Source organism: Sminthopsis crassicaudata, chromosome 3 (assembly GCF_048593235.1).
Source record: "Sminthopsis crassicaudata isolate SCR6 chromosome 3, ASM4859323v1, whole genome shotgun sequence".
NCBI classification, from domain to species: Eukaryota; Metazoa; Chordata; class Mammalia; order Dasyuromorphia; family Dasyuridae; genus Sminthopsis; species Sminthopsis crassicaudata.
This window is the reverse complement of record NC_133619.1, coordinates 77,761,141-77,777,285: the sequence shown is the minus strand read 5'-3', so window position 1 is coordinate 77,777,285 and position 16,145 is coordinate 77,761,141. Positions and strand designations below refer to the sequence as shown.

Sequence of the window (16,145 nt, the reverse complement as noted above, 5' to 3'; positions counted from 1 at the left end):
ATATATATAAAAATAAATAAAATGATGCAGAAAAATCAATCAATAGTAAGGTATATACTACCTATTTAATGTTATAATCATATAACACATAATTATATGTTATACATATATAAATAAATAAAATGATGCAGAAAAATCAGTCAATAGTAAGGCATTAAATGCCTACTAGGTGCCAGACATAGATTTCCTCACGAGGATAGATTTCTTTTCCTAGAAAATACTCTAAAAGATTATCAAAACCTTTGCTAGGACCAAATGAAAGTAAATGGGTTAGAAAGAAAATCCGCTGGCTCTTTTCTCTTTTATAATTTTTTAAAAAATTAATTAGTTTATTTTTACATGCATTTTTAATGTGTCCTCTCTCCCAACCCTGCCCACTCATTGAACAATAAAGAAAAACCCTTCATTATAAACATGTATAGTCCTGCACGGTACATTACCACATTAGCCATATTCCCAAAATGTACCTCTCTCTGCATGCTAAATTCATTACTCCAGGGCTTGAGGTGAGTAGCATGTTTCATCTTCAGTCTTCTGGACCTTGGTTCTCTTCTCCTGCTGACATCCGCCATACCCTGAGAATGTCAGGGAAAACTAAAAGAGGGTTGAGGTTCCATATGTCCCAGTCTTTGGTTAGGGAAGAAAGAGCTGAACTGAATTCATTTCCACTCACTCGTTATCCCCCATTCTGAAAAAGATCCAAGTTTGGATAACCATGCTAATTCCACATCTGAGATCTATGATTGTTCATTCCCTCTACTCTTCCCTTGCTAAGAGACGAAGGTGACAGAATTTCTTGGTTTATTTTATTTTGGTCCAAATTTGTAATTTCTTCAATCTAGAAAATATCTGGTATTGAAACTTTACCACTGGTCTTTAGCAACTTGCATACAATTTATGGTCTGAGAGCTGCTTAGAGGCACAGAGACATTAAGTGACCTGTCTGTTGTCACACAGCTAATATATGTCACAGGTTGGGCTTGTTCTTGTAGAATTCAAGGCTGGCTCTCTACTACATCTTATTGCCTCTCTGGCTGACTGAACTAATGAAGCCCAATGCCAGCCATGCCGGTGTCATTGGCCCAAAGGATGGCTCCCAGAGACTTAAGGGCCTCCAAATCCTCTACATAGCCATTTAGAAGTCCAGTGAGAATGGTGTTTTTTTTTTTAATGTAGAACTCTACAATTAATCTGGGAAAAAATGCATTTTACTGAGAATTTGAAGGAGTTTAAGTAGGAGGTAGTAATAAGAGGCGAGTAGACATTTGTGATTGTTTTCTGGCTTGATAGAAAATTGGGTTGTTGCTATTGTCTGGTCAGGTGCTTTGGATGTGGAGTTAATCCCTATTGATTCATTACTGTCATTTTTCTCTGACTGGGAAGCCACATCCTCATTAGAGTATGTCCCTCAAAGGCCATGAGAGCCAAATTCCAAATCAGATGAAAATATCTCCCCCAGAGGATGCTGTTATGGGGAGCCTTCCTCTGAGTCGTCTTCAGACCTTTTCCTTCTTGTACTTTATTTTCTGAGTCTAAAAATTTTTTTTAAAAAAGAACAGCATCAGAGACTTATCAGGCAGTTCATATTCTTAGTAACCTGAATAAATGAGTCGACTCCACTTTGTTGAGAGTTTCAGGCTGGCTATCTAAAGCCAACTTTTCTCAGTTTCTGAATTTCCAATAGGCCCACCAAATTCTTTATCTGCTACAGTGATATCATTATTGAAGGGCATAAAAATTCTCCCAGATGTGTGGGAATTGAGGAAAAGGGGAAAGGTGAAAGGGTAAAAGAGAGGCAAGAAGAGGAAAATGAGAAATATAGCTTGATGTTATTTATTCAGTCATGAAATATTCATTATGTGCCTTCTCTATACAGTGGGCTGTGTTAATCACTGGAATTTTCTGATATATTATCTGGGTCCAGGAACCTGTATCAGTGGCTTTGATATCAGTAGGTCAGGGTATGTGTGGTGAAGTACTCCACTGTTCCAGAACGGCAGGTGCTTCTGACTGTGACTTACAAAAAGGAGTCCCTTTACTTTGGAAAGAGAAGACACCCTCTGTCCAGAGGAGCTGACAAGTTACATTGATAAGGCAAGAAAGTTAAGCTCTCTCTAACAGATTATTTAACAATCTCAGAGAGGGCACAGACATATTCTGAACCAGATTCTCTTCCAATGGAACTTTCCAGGAGAAACAATGAATAACCCTACTTAACATTAGGCCAAACTGGCCAATCTTCCCCAAAGACTCCATTGGGTGCATCCAATAATTTGGTGCATCATTGGCCATCTAAATTTTGCTCCGCCAGCTTCGTTGCTATTCAGTAGCTTTTCCAAGAGTCAGTTTTTCTCTGTGCATGTGCGTGCATGTGCGTGTGTATGTATGTGTGTAACTTTTCTGCTGTGTTCCTGCTCTCTTACAACTTCTATTGCAACTCACTATTAAAACCCTACCTCCAATTAAAAGACTAAAGATGTATGAGTCATTGCCTGACAACTGTATTGTCCTGTATAGACAAGACTGGGCTGATTTTGATGGGCACAGCAGAGTTGGCAAGGCAGGGTGGAATTTGCCTTTAAGTCTAGCCAGGCTAATTAATAAACCGTTTGAGAATATTTACACGCCAGGCCAGAGTTGGTATTTCCACCGCAATCACCCTTTCATAACTCATAACTCAGCAGTCGATTCGGCATCGCTTTGTACTTGCCTGTGTTCTTGAAAGTATGTCTGCCTGTCTGTCTGTCTGTCTCTCTCTTTTTTGTAAATTAATTTTTTACTAGTGTGCATGCTTCCCACCTAGCAACACTCTTCTATGTCTCTCCACCAGGAGGCACCCTCCTACCAGGGACCGAGCCCACAGTGGACACGGTGTCAGTGCAGCCCATCCCAGCCTACTGGTATTACGTTATAGCCGCAGGAGGTGCCGTTCTGGTGCTGGTCTCCGTCGCTTTGGCCCTGGTGCTCCACTACCACCGGTTCCGCTTTGCGGCCAAGAAGACCGATCACTCCATCACCTACAAAACCTCCCAGTACACCAACGGGGCCCCTCTGACAGTGGAGCCCACCCTAACCATAAAACTAGAGCAAGACCACAGCTTGCAGTGTTGAGAGTGGATCAGTCCAGAGGAGGAGAACAAAACCCAAAACAAAACATACACACACAAAAAAAAACAAACAAATGAAAAGACTTCAAATGCGTTGCCTCGATTTTGCACTTTTCCCTCTTCGCCTAGTCTCTGCGTGGACTTCTAGACATCTCTTTCCAATATCCTTAAACCCCACTCCATTTTCTACCCCGTGCTCTTGGATCCCATCTCACTCATTCTCCCTGTGTTGGGGTTCATTGGGTTTCTCCCTTGTTTGTTTGGCTGCTGTTGTCAAGCAAAAATAATGATAATGCTGCATTGTGGATTATGAGAAAAGCTATGTACCCTCTTCCCTGAATCCTCTCACATCCTGATGTTGTAGCCCACCCACCCATCCACCCACCCACCCGCCCAGAGACTGATTCCTTAATTTTTGTTTTTTAGCCTATCCCTTGTACCTCCCCTCAGTGGGCAGTCTGCCAAGAAACTTGATGGGAAAGCCTAGAAATGTGTGCATGTGTGTGTGTGTGTGTGTGTGTGTGTGTGTGTGTACATATATATGTGTATGAGTGTGTGTATGACTATCTTATCTATGTATAAAACATGATGTGTGTGAGAGACTGAGTCAATGTGTGTATTGAGTGAGGGCCCCCTTTCAGCTCTTTCTTCTTTTACTTCTCCTGGGGGTTCTCTCTCACAAGAAAATAATATGCTAGTTTGTTTACTTGGGGGAAGAAATGGAAGTTTTTGTTGCCTTATCCAGCACTGGATGTGTTTCTGTTGGCTGTCATTATCATCTCTGGGTACCTAACAAAATAGAGAGGGCATAAGACAATGGCACATGGCCTAATGACCTTCCTGACCCTAAAGAAAGGTCCGCTTGTGGCCCTTTCAGAGTGGATATGTGGAAGTGTCTTGGAATGATGGGTTAATACAGAGCCATTGAGTGCTAAAAGAACCTGCCCTGTTGCCACCCCTGAAGTGAGTCTGTTTGAGTTGCCTTATAAAAGAAAAGCTTGTAATGAATGTGTAGCTTTTATTAGTTAAAACCAGCCTTGGAGTAAGTCATAAAAAACAAATCTGAGATGGGTGTTGAAAATGCAGCCGTTAAATTAGAGTGGAGGAACAAGAAGAAAGGGTTGGAATATTGTACCTTAAGTCTGCTCACCTGGGGAAGGGAGTTGATTGAGTCCTGTAGAAGGGCAGGGGAATAAAAGACGAGAGTCCTCTCCATTATCTTAGTATTATATTGAAATTTTGGTGACATGTATAAATACTCAGATTTGTGTTCTCATTGATCAAAAGTTTCCTTTAATTATGCAGAATATGGCCTGTTGAAGCCTGCCCATCTGGTATGATTCATTTCCTCCCAAAAGTTCATTCAGAGGAGGTTCACCCCAAATGCCAGAGGCTTTCCTTGCTTTCTCCTTAAATATCCGTGGTGAATGCAATTCTACTATTGCCCCTTAAAGCCACGTGAAGAAAGACCTAGCTGAGAGAAATCACTCAAATATCAGTAATGAAATGGAATCTATATCCAAGTCAAGATGGGGTTTTTTCTGTTTTAATGTCTCATGTAGCCCTTGAATTATTTGTCACCAGGGGAAGCAATGGATGACTCTACCGATAGGATAATTTGTGGTCACCATTACCTGTGTGGAGGAACAGAGACATTCTACTCAAAGATGTCTCCTTAGCCTCTGGGTAGCCACTAGTGCGCAGTACTAATGAATGTTTGGATGCTTGGGAGAGAGAGAGATTCAGCATTTCTTCAGAATACCCCAGCCTGCCTCTAGCCAGAAAAGTGATTCTTGAGGATTAAGTGTCTTTCATCCTCTGGAAAGAAAGATGCTTCCCTTTTCTTTACTGCATTCCAGAAAGCAGCCCTGGCTGTATTTTAAGCATTCCTTTTCCAATTTTCTCTACTCAGTAAAGGAAAAAATAGACTAGTTGAGCAGAAGGTGTCTTGAGATCTCAGAGGTTTTTTTTCCCCTCTCAAATGTCCTGATAGGAAATAGAGATGAGATGGGCAGCTACATAAGATGTGATGTAGAGGACCCTGTTGTGATGTCCGTGTTAGCAGTAGATCAGAAGGAATTTGGCCCCAGTGAAGCTTCTCTTTCTGTCAGTGAATAGTTTGGGCCGATTTTGTTTCATGAAGATGTTAGATGCTTCTGTAGGTGCCCTAAGAAGATGATAAGTTAGGAAACACTACCCAGAAAATCCAGCCAGTGTAGTGGCTGGCTGACTTTTCATATACCCTCAGAGATTTTCCCTTCTTTAAAAGAAGATGACAGCAACTTTGTGAACTTTCTGCATCTTTATCAGATGCTCCATGTGGGAAAAATATATCGTCTTTATGCACATGTCAAGGTAGAGTCTATGGGATTGCTCTAGTCTTTGTGAATTCCCATGATGTACTTCAACTGGGGATGTCACATCTCTCTCTCTCTTTCTTTTCTCTCTCTCTCTCTCTCTCTCTCTCTCTCTCTCTCTCTCTCTCTCTCTCTCTCTCTCTCTCTCTCTCTCTCTCTATCTATCTATATATATATATATATCTATCTATATATATATATATATATATATATATATATGATTCTATCGCCTTTTTCTCTGTCTCTGTCTCTCTCCATTTCTCTCTCTGTCTCTGTTTCTGTCTGTGTCTCTCCTCTAATTCTCTGTCTCTATCTCTGTCTCTCTCTGTCTCTCTCTGTCTCTATCTCTGTCTTTGTCTTTCTCTGTGTATCTCTCTGTGTGTCTATCTCTTCTCTCTGTCTCTGTCTCAGTCTCCCTCTCAGTCTCTGTGTGTCTCTCCTCTGTCTCTCTGACTCTCTCTTTTCTCTCTGTCTCTGTCGCTCTCCACTTTGCTTTTTCTGTCTTGTCTGTCTCTGTTTCTGTCTCTATCTCCTCTCTCTTTGTCTCGCTCTGTCTATTTCTCTTTCTTTTTCTTTGTCTCTCTCTGTGTGTGTCTCTCTATCTCTGTCTCTTTCTCTCTATCTCTCCCCCCCACCCCTCATCTGTTTCTCCCTCCCTCCTTCCTGTCCCCCTCCCCTTCTTCCTTCTTAGTATTTTCCCTATCTTCCTAGTAATTTTCAGGTACTGTGCAAAAAGGCAGGTTACTCTGCAGATATTAAAAATATGCCACAACCTGCTGCTTTCAGGAGTGAAATTATGATTCTTAATTCAAGTGGGGGTGGGGCGGGATGGGGCAGGTTAGGGAAGCTAACCTGCTTTGCAGGTGATAAGGTACATGAGTACATGCATGTCGTAGCTCAGTTGCGTCAGGATTGAGAGAGATATGAGAGCAACTGATGGAATGCCACAGATCAGGCTTGTGAAGATTTTCCCACATGGAGGTCCCTTGTCAGTGTCTCCTGCTCTTAAACATTAGCAAGACAGAAACCTTTGTCTCTGAGGTGAAGTTCCCTTCCTTGTCATTATATTAGCAAGTGCTATCATATAGTCTTTGTCCTAGGGCAAAAAAAAAAGAAAATCCATATGGTTCCCTTGCTAAAACATGATGCTGGAAGTGAGGTGAAACCTAGTCTTTGCCATGCACGCGCCCCACCCTGGCATTTTTCTTTAAAACCAGAATTGGGCAGGAAAAGAACCAGTAACATTTCAGAGGTTGGTACAGATACCCTCTCTTTAAAATGAAACTAACAGACAAACAAAACTAATATCTCAAATTACCAAAGACAAACCGAGAAAAGATCACTTAGAGATTTTTACTCCCAATTCTTATTCTCTAGAACTGTGACATCCCCTTGCATTGCCCAGTTGCCTGTGCGTGAAAATAACTTGTGGACATTGGAAATTATTTGAAGATGTATTGTGTGGAATGTAATAAAATGATGATATTTTTTATACAAACATCTGGGTTTTTTCTTCCTTGCCTGTGAGAACAAAGTCAGAGTGGGGACTTTGAAAGTAACGTATTACTTTCTAAGCTACAGGGCATTTCTGTGGGAGGTAGGTGGGTTTACTCCTCAGGGCTGAATGCCAACTTTTCCTTCTTTATTTTTATAACTCCTTGTTAGGAATTTCATCCAATCTATGCAACTGGGCCAATTTTTATGATTGGTGTGGGATTTTGCAAAATTTGCTAAGTGCTAAATTGCTAAATGTGATTCTACAAAATTTCTCTTGATGGCAACACCCTAGAGATGGCTGGTATCATTTCAGAGGGCCCCATAGGAGATGGGATGGCAAAGCTGAGTCATATGCTCAGGTCTGCGAAGATAGAGTATTAACTCTGAAAAGAAAGGTCTTATTTAACCCTCTCTTGGCACATGAGCATTGTATCTCATCTGTAACATGGTTGATGGCAAATGTACAAATTCACTTTTCTAAGCAAAAGATCCCCCTTTGCAAAGGGGATAACTTCAATCTGAGCTTCTGGGTTGCATTTTCAAATATTTAAAGTGGTTGCTAATAAGAGGACAGGCCTCCCTATTAAATTAAGTATCCAGTAAACAAAGGAGTTCTTAACCTTGTTTTTGAAAATATTTTTAAGATTATATTCTTTTTTCTTTTTCACTTGATAATAGTTTATTTTTTTCCAATTACGTGTAAAGATAGGTTTCAACATTCATTTTTGTAACTTCTGAATTCCAATTTTTTTCTGTCCCTCCCTTCCTTAATTTCTCCCACACCAAGACAGCAAGCAATCCAATATAGTTATACATGTACAATATTGATTTTCTTTGTATTTTATTTTATGTATTTAAAACTATTCTGAGATAAGAGTCTTCAGGCTTTGCCAGATTGCCAAAAGCATCCACATACAAAAAGGCTTAAGAATTAAGAACTTCATAAAGTCTTTAATGAATGAATAGTAGTGTAGTCAGTTCTTCAATGACTGTATATTTCACCCAGCCTTCTTGTTTAGCGCTTGGAGGCTCTGGTCATCTTAATTATAGTTTATGTAACATAAGAGGTAGAGCAAGTCCCCACTGTGAGAAAAGATAAACTCAGCTGATAAGAGTTCAAGGAGGAGAGGGCGCAGTAGTATTTGACTAGTAGCTCTCATTTATGAAAGGTAATGAGATTTTTTTTTAATCTAGCAGTTGCTCTTTAGGGTTCAAGGACTTGAGGCATTGTTCTTGAATGTTTAGGTACTCTATGCAGATAAGAAGTAGTTTGAGAACCATATTTCTGCCAGCATGTGCGCGCTCTCTCTGTCTCTCTCGCTCTCTCTCTCCTCTCTCTCTCTGTCTCTGTCTCTCTGTCTGTCTCTCTGTCTCTTCTCTCTCTCCTCTCTCTCTCTCTATCTCTCTCTCCTCTCTGTCTGTTTCTCTCTCTCTGTCTCTCTGTCTCTCTCTCTTTCTCTCTCCTCTCTATCTTTCTGTCTCTGTCTCTCTTTCTCTCTCTGTCTCTGTCTCTCTCTCTGTCTCTCTGTCTCTCTCTCTCTCTCTGTCTCTCTTTGTGTCTTTCTCTTTCTCTGATTCTCTGTCTCTCTTTGTTTCTCTTTCTCTCTGTCTCTGTGTCTGTCTCTTTCTCTCTTGATCTAATCCTTGCTCTAGAACACTAGTTCATAAGGGGTCCATAAACTTGTTTTGAGAGCCATATTTCAGTATAAGTGGTTTCCTTTGCAATTCTATTTTATTTGATGCATTTAGAAAAATTATTTTGAGAAGAAGTCCATAAGTTTTACCAAAATATCAGAGGGACCAATGACATAAAGATTGCTTTAGAGATAAGTTTTTATGGAATGTTCCTATTTGGATTTTGGAACTGACTTTTTGAAATACTTTTTTGAAAGTCGTATAATTAAAAGGCCATCATAACCGAGTACATAGATATATACTTAATATATGTGCCTATTGCACATGCAACTTTAAAATATGCATGCATTCACAACCCTTATGTAACAATATAGAATCACAGCATAGAACTGGGAAGAACTTTGAGGATTTCTGGTTCATGATACTCATTTTATAGGTTGAAGAGATGGAGTACTAGAGAAGATAACTTATTCAAGATTATAGAGCTAATATTTTGCAAAGATGGAACTTGAAAACAAATCTGACTTCTGATCAAGTACTCTCTCTACTGTACTGTACTGCTCAGCATTATTCATGTGAGATCTTAATAAAAGACTATTGGCTGCTTACATGTCTAGATATCCTAGACTTAATATCCTAGTCATTAATATCAACATGTGTGATGTATATATTATCTATGTCACATATAAATAAATATGTGTGATTATGCATATTACATATATAATTGTATACAATAAAATTTTATATACCTATTTAGTGTATATATGTGTGTTTATATACACATATATACATATATGCATATATATATACATACATACACATACATCCATATATATGTATGCACATGCACACATTGTGTGTTGAATAAAATAATCTTTGGGGTCTCTTCTAGCTCTTGAGTTCATGTCCTCAGCAGAAAATAAAGATAAGATAATTCTATACTTTGTACTTCAGGTGTCCAGGTTAACCAGTTTTTAACCAAAATACTTTGCTTTTAGTAAAGCTCTCTGTAGCCGTTAGTTAATGATAATGTTCAGCTTTTCATGAGTATATTTGAATTTTGTTTTCATGTTACAGATTCAGGCTTTACTGACCTGTGATTGAGTTCTAAGATCTGTAATTTGAATTTGTTCATTATTCTTCATCCCTTGGATGTTAGCTGGATAAGCTCCCTTTCTTTGGTATAATGTCACTACCACAAAAGGACAAAAGGCCTTCAGCCCTGTGAGAATAAACCCAGAGCGCAGCACTGTTGTAGGTAAAGCATTCTATAATGCGGTTTTTCAAATTCTGCCAAAGCATAAATATTATAGTCAGAGTTTCCAAGGATTATAAATCTTAAGCCACAAGTCTGAGAATAGCCTTTTCCTGGCCTTTCCTAGTTCTTTATAGAGTTACACAAGAATTGAGACACTGCTTGTTTTTAAACCTGTTCAGATACTGAGGCTACAGGAAATACACCCACTCTAAGTGGTGCCATATTTGTTTTCTTGCCCCTTCTCATTGACACTGGGGTTGTTTCACACAAATGCAGACTGGCCTCCCTGTACCTTGGGTTGAAAATGCCTGCATTTTAAGTGTTGATTTGTAGGGTTTGTGCCACAGTACAAGCCCAAATAGAGCTAAAGATCAGTGGCTGCATATTTTCCCTTTAATTGTGCAGATCACTAGAGTTCCCCCAGCTGTAATTTGCCTTTCATCCACTCCAACAACTATCCAAAGAAAATAGAACATGAATCTAGTGGGGGGAAAGGAAGGGGAGGCGGGCAGGAAGGTGAGGGAAGGGCTAGCTAAAAGAACCTGCTTTAAGTCAATAAACTGAAAGCAAAGAATAATTTGAGATTTAATTAAGTCTTACATATAGTCTGAACCCAGGAACACATATAAATGGGTAGCTAAGATCCGTAGACCACACTGTATTTAACAGCTTATGAGTAAATCAGCATCTGCTGCCAGGAAAATTATAAGCCTATTGGCCATATGAAAGGGACTCATTTTGAGCTCATTTGAACATTGAAGGCGTATAAGTTTTAGAAAATTTCAAAGAGTGTAACTTAATAGAACAGCAAAGATTCAGGGCTCTAATCTGGCATCAAAACTTGGAAAGAAAACCCAAACAATGGCAGAAAGATCCAGGTTCAAATCTGAACTCAGATACTAGCTGTGTGATACCAGGCAAGGAAGTTGATGTGTCTGACTTTCCTCTTCTGTAAAATGGGGGATAATAAGAGCACTTACCTCCCAAGTTTATTGTGAGGATCAAATGAGATACTTATAAAGCACTAAAAACAACCCCTGGTACATAGTGAGGTACTATATAAATGCTTGTTTAACAAGCTTTCCCTCTACGATCCTATGAGGTTATTGGATGAGGGTGGGGAGTGTTTTAGATCTGTGATTTCAATAGTAGAGTGAATCCTAGATGTGGAAAACCATTATCTACTAGTGCAGATCAATAACTTATCTTCAATTTATAGTCATAGAGAGTTCCCTTTTGGCAGGTAGAGGTTAATTGACTTGCCCAGGTCCCAGAGCCAATATGGATCAGAAGCAGGACTTTGAATCCAGACTTTCAGGCCTTTGACTATAGTTGCAAACTGCTTCTCCAGTGGGGTAGCTTGCAGCAGTATTATTATCTCTATTTTACAAGGGAGACCCTTGAGCCCTGATAGGTAAAGTCTCGGGGCAGCTATTGTGACAATCTCCCTTCATACCCATTGCTCTTCCACTGAAATATGTTGCTTTTCCACCTAGCCCATTAGGGCAGCCAAAGAATCAGCTCCTGCCTAGTGTGTGGGAGCTCCTGTAAAATAACTATTTATCCTTTTTTTTTTTTTTTTTGCACCTACTGAACTCCAAGTGCTAATACCACTGAAATAAAGCCAAAGGAATCTAGACCAAATACAACCTAGTAACACAGGAAAAGGATCCTGAGTGATTTGCCCACTTGCAATGCTAGAAGGAGAATTGGGATTGGGGGGCAAAATGCCATGGGTGGTTTCAGTGCCTTTTTAATGAACTTCTTTTGTGGAAGCTTCCCTGACTTTCTTCAGGGTTCAGCTAAAATCTTACCTTTTATGAGAAGACTTGGTACTAGTACCTTCCCTCTAAAATTACTTCAGAGTATTTGGAAGTACCTTATTTATACCCAGTTGTTTAGGTATTGTCCACCCCATTAGACTTTAATCTTCTTGAGGGCAGGGATTGTTTTTGCCTTTCTTTGTATCCCAAATGCTTAGCTTAGTGCCTGACACATAGGAAATCCTTGTTGGCTTGACTAACTGAGTAGGTGCTGTCTCTAAACTAAAGTAGGCTCCCCAAATCACAGAATATTAGAATTTCAAAGTGCTTTCAAAATGATATAGTCTAATCCTCTGATTTCACAGAAATTAGACTGAAGATCAGACATGAAATGATTCCCCCAGATTGTTGAGGGGAGACATACAGAGGTACCCAATTGTACATGGACAGGTGTATTTAATAAGCCATCTCCCCACTGAGAGATTTAGAGAGAGAATGGTGGCTGGACTATGGGGCTGGGAGACATGTACTGTCTATTTCTCCCCTGCTACAATGGTTTGGTTAAACCATATCAATTTTATGACTATCTCCCTCTGAAAAAGGAGGTTTGTATAGAATATTATCCTGAAGGGACCATTGTTAATGGAGAGTATCTCCCAAGTTCTTTCCTTCTATGAGCATTTGGCAAACATTAACTAAATCCTGGTAAATTAAAACTCTAGTTCTCTCTAGTCTTCCTCATTACAGCCCAACAGGTAGTCCTGTTTCCAGGTCTAGGAGACAGGGTGCTATTCTCCATGATTAATGACTTTCTCTTGGTTTCTTCAAAGAGTGACTATGCTGTTTCCCTGCATTATTTATTTATGTTCTCTACTAAAAAATTCATGTAAAAAACATTCTTTAAGGTCAGTGAGATGCGGTATGCCGCAGCTTTAAATATTCAAGTGAGCCACAGGTAGACCCACATACTGAGTGAGTGCCTGAGCTTATGGCCTTCAAATCACCCACACTGGCCCTGGAAGGGTCCGGCCTTCTGGATGAAAGAAGGTCACTTGACAGAAAGGCTTCAGACTGTGTGTTTACTTTCTGGTGAGCTATTGCTCATACCAGACAATTCTGATGTAAAGCAAGATACAGAAGAGAATCCAAGGGGCTCAAACAGAAATATCATTTATTCTATCCCTGGTCTCTGTTACGCCCTAAGACTAAGGGAGAACTCCAAAACATGTCTTCTTCTGTAATTTATGGCCATCTCTATAGCCAAGCTTGTAGATTATGAGCTTTCTCTCTGGCTTTCCAAGAATCACAATCCAAAATCAGCAGGCACCTTAGAGCAAAGGTGCCAGAAACTCAACTGACCCAGGCTCAGCCTGAAGGAGATTAAGGGAATTGGGTAATTGAGAATTATTTAAATAAATGAAAATACAACACGGCATAGAAAAGGTGGATATGTGGTTTTCTGAGTCAACACAGGGCCCACAGAGATCTTAATGTAGAATTTAGTGATTCCCATTTCTGCTTTAAATTTCACTACCTTAGAGGTCCATCCAGTTCAACCCCTTTATTTTATAGATGGAGAAATTGAGATCCAGAGAGGTTAAGTGCCTTGCCTGATATCATCCAGGTAGAGAATGGCAGAGGCAAAATTCAAATGCAGAATTTCTGACACCATATTCAGAACTCTTTGTGTTACAATGATAGCATCCTAGCGTTTGAAAGCTGGAAGGTAGTTTAGGGACGATTTAGGCCAGTCTTCTCATTTAACAGAAGAAATCTGAGGTTTAGAGGTTGTCAATTACTTGTCCAAAGTCACTTTCTGGTAAGAGAGACAGGATGTAAGCGCAGTGCATCTGACTCCAAGTTCAGTGCTTTTTGCCCTACTCTGAGGTACATGCTGCTACTTCCCCTGAATTGCTAACACTACATAAATGGCCTTAAAAATCAAGCCGTGGGATTAGAGCTATAGATTCTGGAGAGACAGTCAATGTAGAAAGCTATCTTTGCTTTCTCCCCTTCCTGTGCTGAAATAGATTGCAATTCAACATATCATTTCCTATTAACTCATGTCCCTAAAGTAAGGATCAAAAGGGTTCCAAAGGGGGCCCAAAATGATGCAATGGGATGCTTTAGCTGTCAGCAAGTAGTTTCATCAACTAAAGTAGAAATCATTAAAATGGCCATTGGGATGCAGCTCATTCAACCTGTTAGGGTACAGCCAGCCCCAATGATAATGAGGAGGCGGAAGGGAAAGGGAGCAAGGCAGCTGCTTCTTTCCAAGGATTATTTCAGCTTCCTGCTACTTTCTGAGTCTTTTTTTCAAGGGGTACTGGAGTAGGAAGTTAGTATGTCTGCGCAAAAATCTTTTGTCCCTCTTTTCTTAATCACTGTGGATGGACTGGTAGAAGAATAGAATAGGGAGAGGGAAGATGTGTTGGCTTTCTCATCCCTCCTTTTATAATGAGTCCTTTGGGGGAAGGAGGCTGCCTAGGAAGAACAAGGAAGGAAGGATCTTATTAGGTACTTTACAAATATTATCTTGTTTGATGCTTACTACAATTCTGGGAGGTATGTATTATTGTTATCCCCATGAGAAAACTGAGGAAATAGAAACTAAATGATTTGCCTAGAATCACACAGCTAGTAAGTATCTGAGAATGGATTTGAAGTCAGGTCATCCTGCACTCCCCATCCAGCCTTTTACCCACTGGGCCAACTAGCTGCCTCAAGGACTAGTTTGGAAGAGCCAGAAGAGTTCTTAAAAATATCTCCACTAAACTGTCTGTCCAAGGAAATAACAATATGTCCGTGATGCCCTATCTTTGTGCCTTCCTTTTATTCAATAGCATTTATTGAGCACCTACTATGTGGCAGACATTGTGCTAGCCCTAGAGAAACAATGACAAAAATGAAACAGTTCCTGCCCTCAAGGAGCTTATTTTCATCATTAAATCTTGACTGTGTATTTGGGGTCCAGGATTAGGACTCTTGGGTACTGACTCATACACATAGCTAAGATTCTGCAAAAAGTGCTAAACTACAGTAAGGCTAGAAATGAAGCAGAAATAGCAGTGAAAGGGTTTGTACTTTAGATAACATGGGCCAACAAAGATTGTGGGAGGTAATAAAAACATCCCTCCTACTCGGCTCCCCTTCAGGCCTCCTCCATCTCTCATTCCCTACCTCCTGGATCAGTTGCATAGTTGCCCCCACTCCCACCATCACCACCAGTGCCATATACCACAGATTGACTCCATTTTGGATAGAGTCCAATGTTCATTTGGCCATTTGTGATGGAAGATGATCAGGGAAATGAGGGATAAAACCCTTTGTTCCTATAATCATTCATTTGATACAAAGTGAGAGCCTGAGGAAGAGCTCACACCTGCACCCGTTCTATCTGCCTATAATAACATGTTTAAACAGGCAGACGCTCATTCAGTTGTAACCTGTGGTATTCATCAACAGTGCCTGACACTAGCAAACAGCAAGTTCTGGGAAAGTCTGGTCCATGCTTTTAATATGTATGCATCTACATATAGATAAAATATGAAAGTATTCACACACAATTGCATATGTGGAAGGAGAGGGAATATTCTTTGTCTCCTTTATATTTGAAGACTATTGTTATTTGACTAGCAAACAGCAATTTCTGGAAAAGTCTGGTCCATGCTTTTAATATTTATGCATCTATATAGATAAAATATACATATGAAAGTACTCACATACAATTCCATATGTGGAAGGAGAGAGGGAATATTCTTGCTCTCCTTTATATTTGAAGGCCATTGTTATTTAAGACTGAAAAGACCAATGCAGGGCTTGCTTCCAGGTCAGCCCTGGACAGAATCTTGAAATTTGGTCTCTGGTTCAGAGTCCTAGAATGTCTGAGGTCAAAAGAAGGGGAGAGCTTAGAATAATAGATTGTCTGAATATGGTGTCAGAAGGTCTGCATTTGAATTCTGCCTCTGCCACTCTCTATCTAGATGATGATGGGGTATTTAATTTCTCTGGATCTCAGTTACTCCATCTATAAAATAAAGGTCACTACATCACACCCTCTTCCCGCTTGTCCTCCTGGAAACCAGGGCCTAATCAGCTGGAGCATCCCCTTCTTCCCCCAAACTTTTTTTCTTCTACAGGAATAGATCAAAGATAACACTTATACAAGGAAGAGATGCAACTGCCTAATGACAAAGTAGCTCTAACTCCTCTTCTTTTCATAACTCTTAGTTATTTGTTTCACATCCCCTTTTAGAATGGAAGCTTCTTAAGGGAAAAAGACTATCTCATTTCTATTACCAGAAACTAGCAAAAGGTCTGACACATAGTAGGTACTTAGTAAATGATTGTTTATTCATTTGTTTGTTCATTCATGAGAATGTCTCATTTTTGCAAAGAGAGTTAAAGAAACTTGTCATCACTCCTACCAATACCCTCATCCTTGGTAGGTTTCCTTATAGCCAACAATTTGTCTATTTGCAATCTTTATTATGTATAGTTGGTTACAAGATAGCCCTTGTGTATAGGA

At 39.9% G+C, this 16,145-nt stretch overlaps 1 protein-coding gene across 4 annotated transcripts in view; it reads left to right on the top strand.

Annotated features, from left to right (window-relative positions):
• Positions 1-16,145, top strand: part of NRP2 (neuropilin 2) — a 142,633-nt gene that overhangs the window by 112,921 nt on the left and 13,567 nt on the right. For 2 of the 4 annotated variants that reach the window (XM_074298954.1, XM_074298953.1), the window contains exon 16: positions 2,831-3,182. The exons of the other annotated variants lie outside the window; for them this stretch is intronic. In XM_074298954.1, the coding sequence (XP_074155055.1) occupies positions 2,831-3,111 (281 nt within the window). In that variant the 3' untranslated portion in view covers positions 3,112-3,182. Of the gene's footprint in view, positions 1-2,830; positions 3,183-16,145 lie in introns of those variants that run through there. 4 annotated transcript variants of the gene reach the window in all.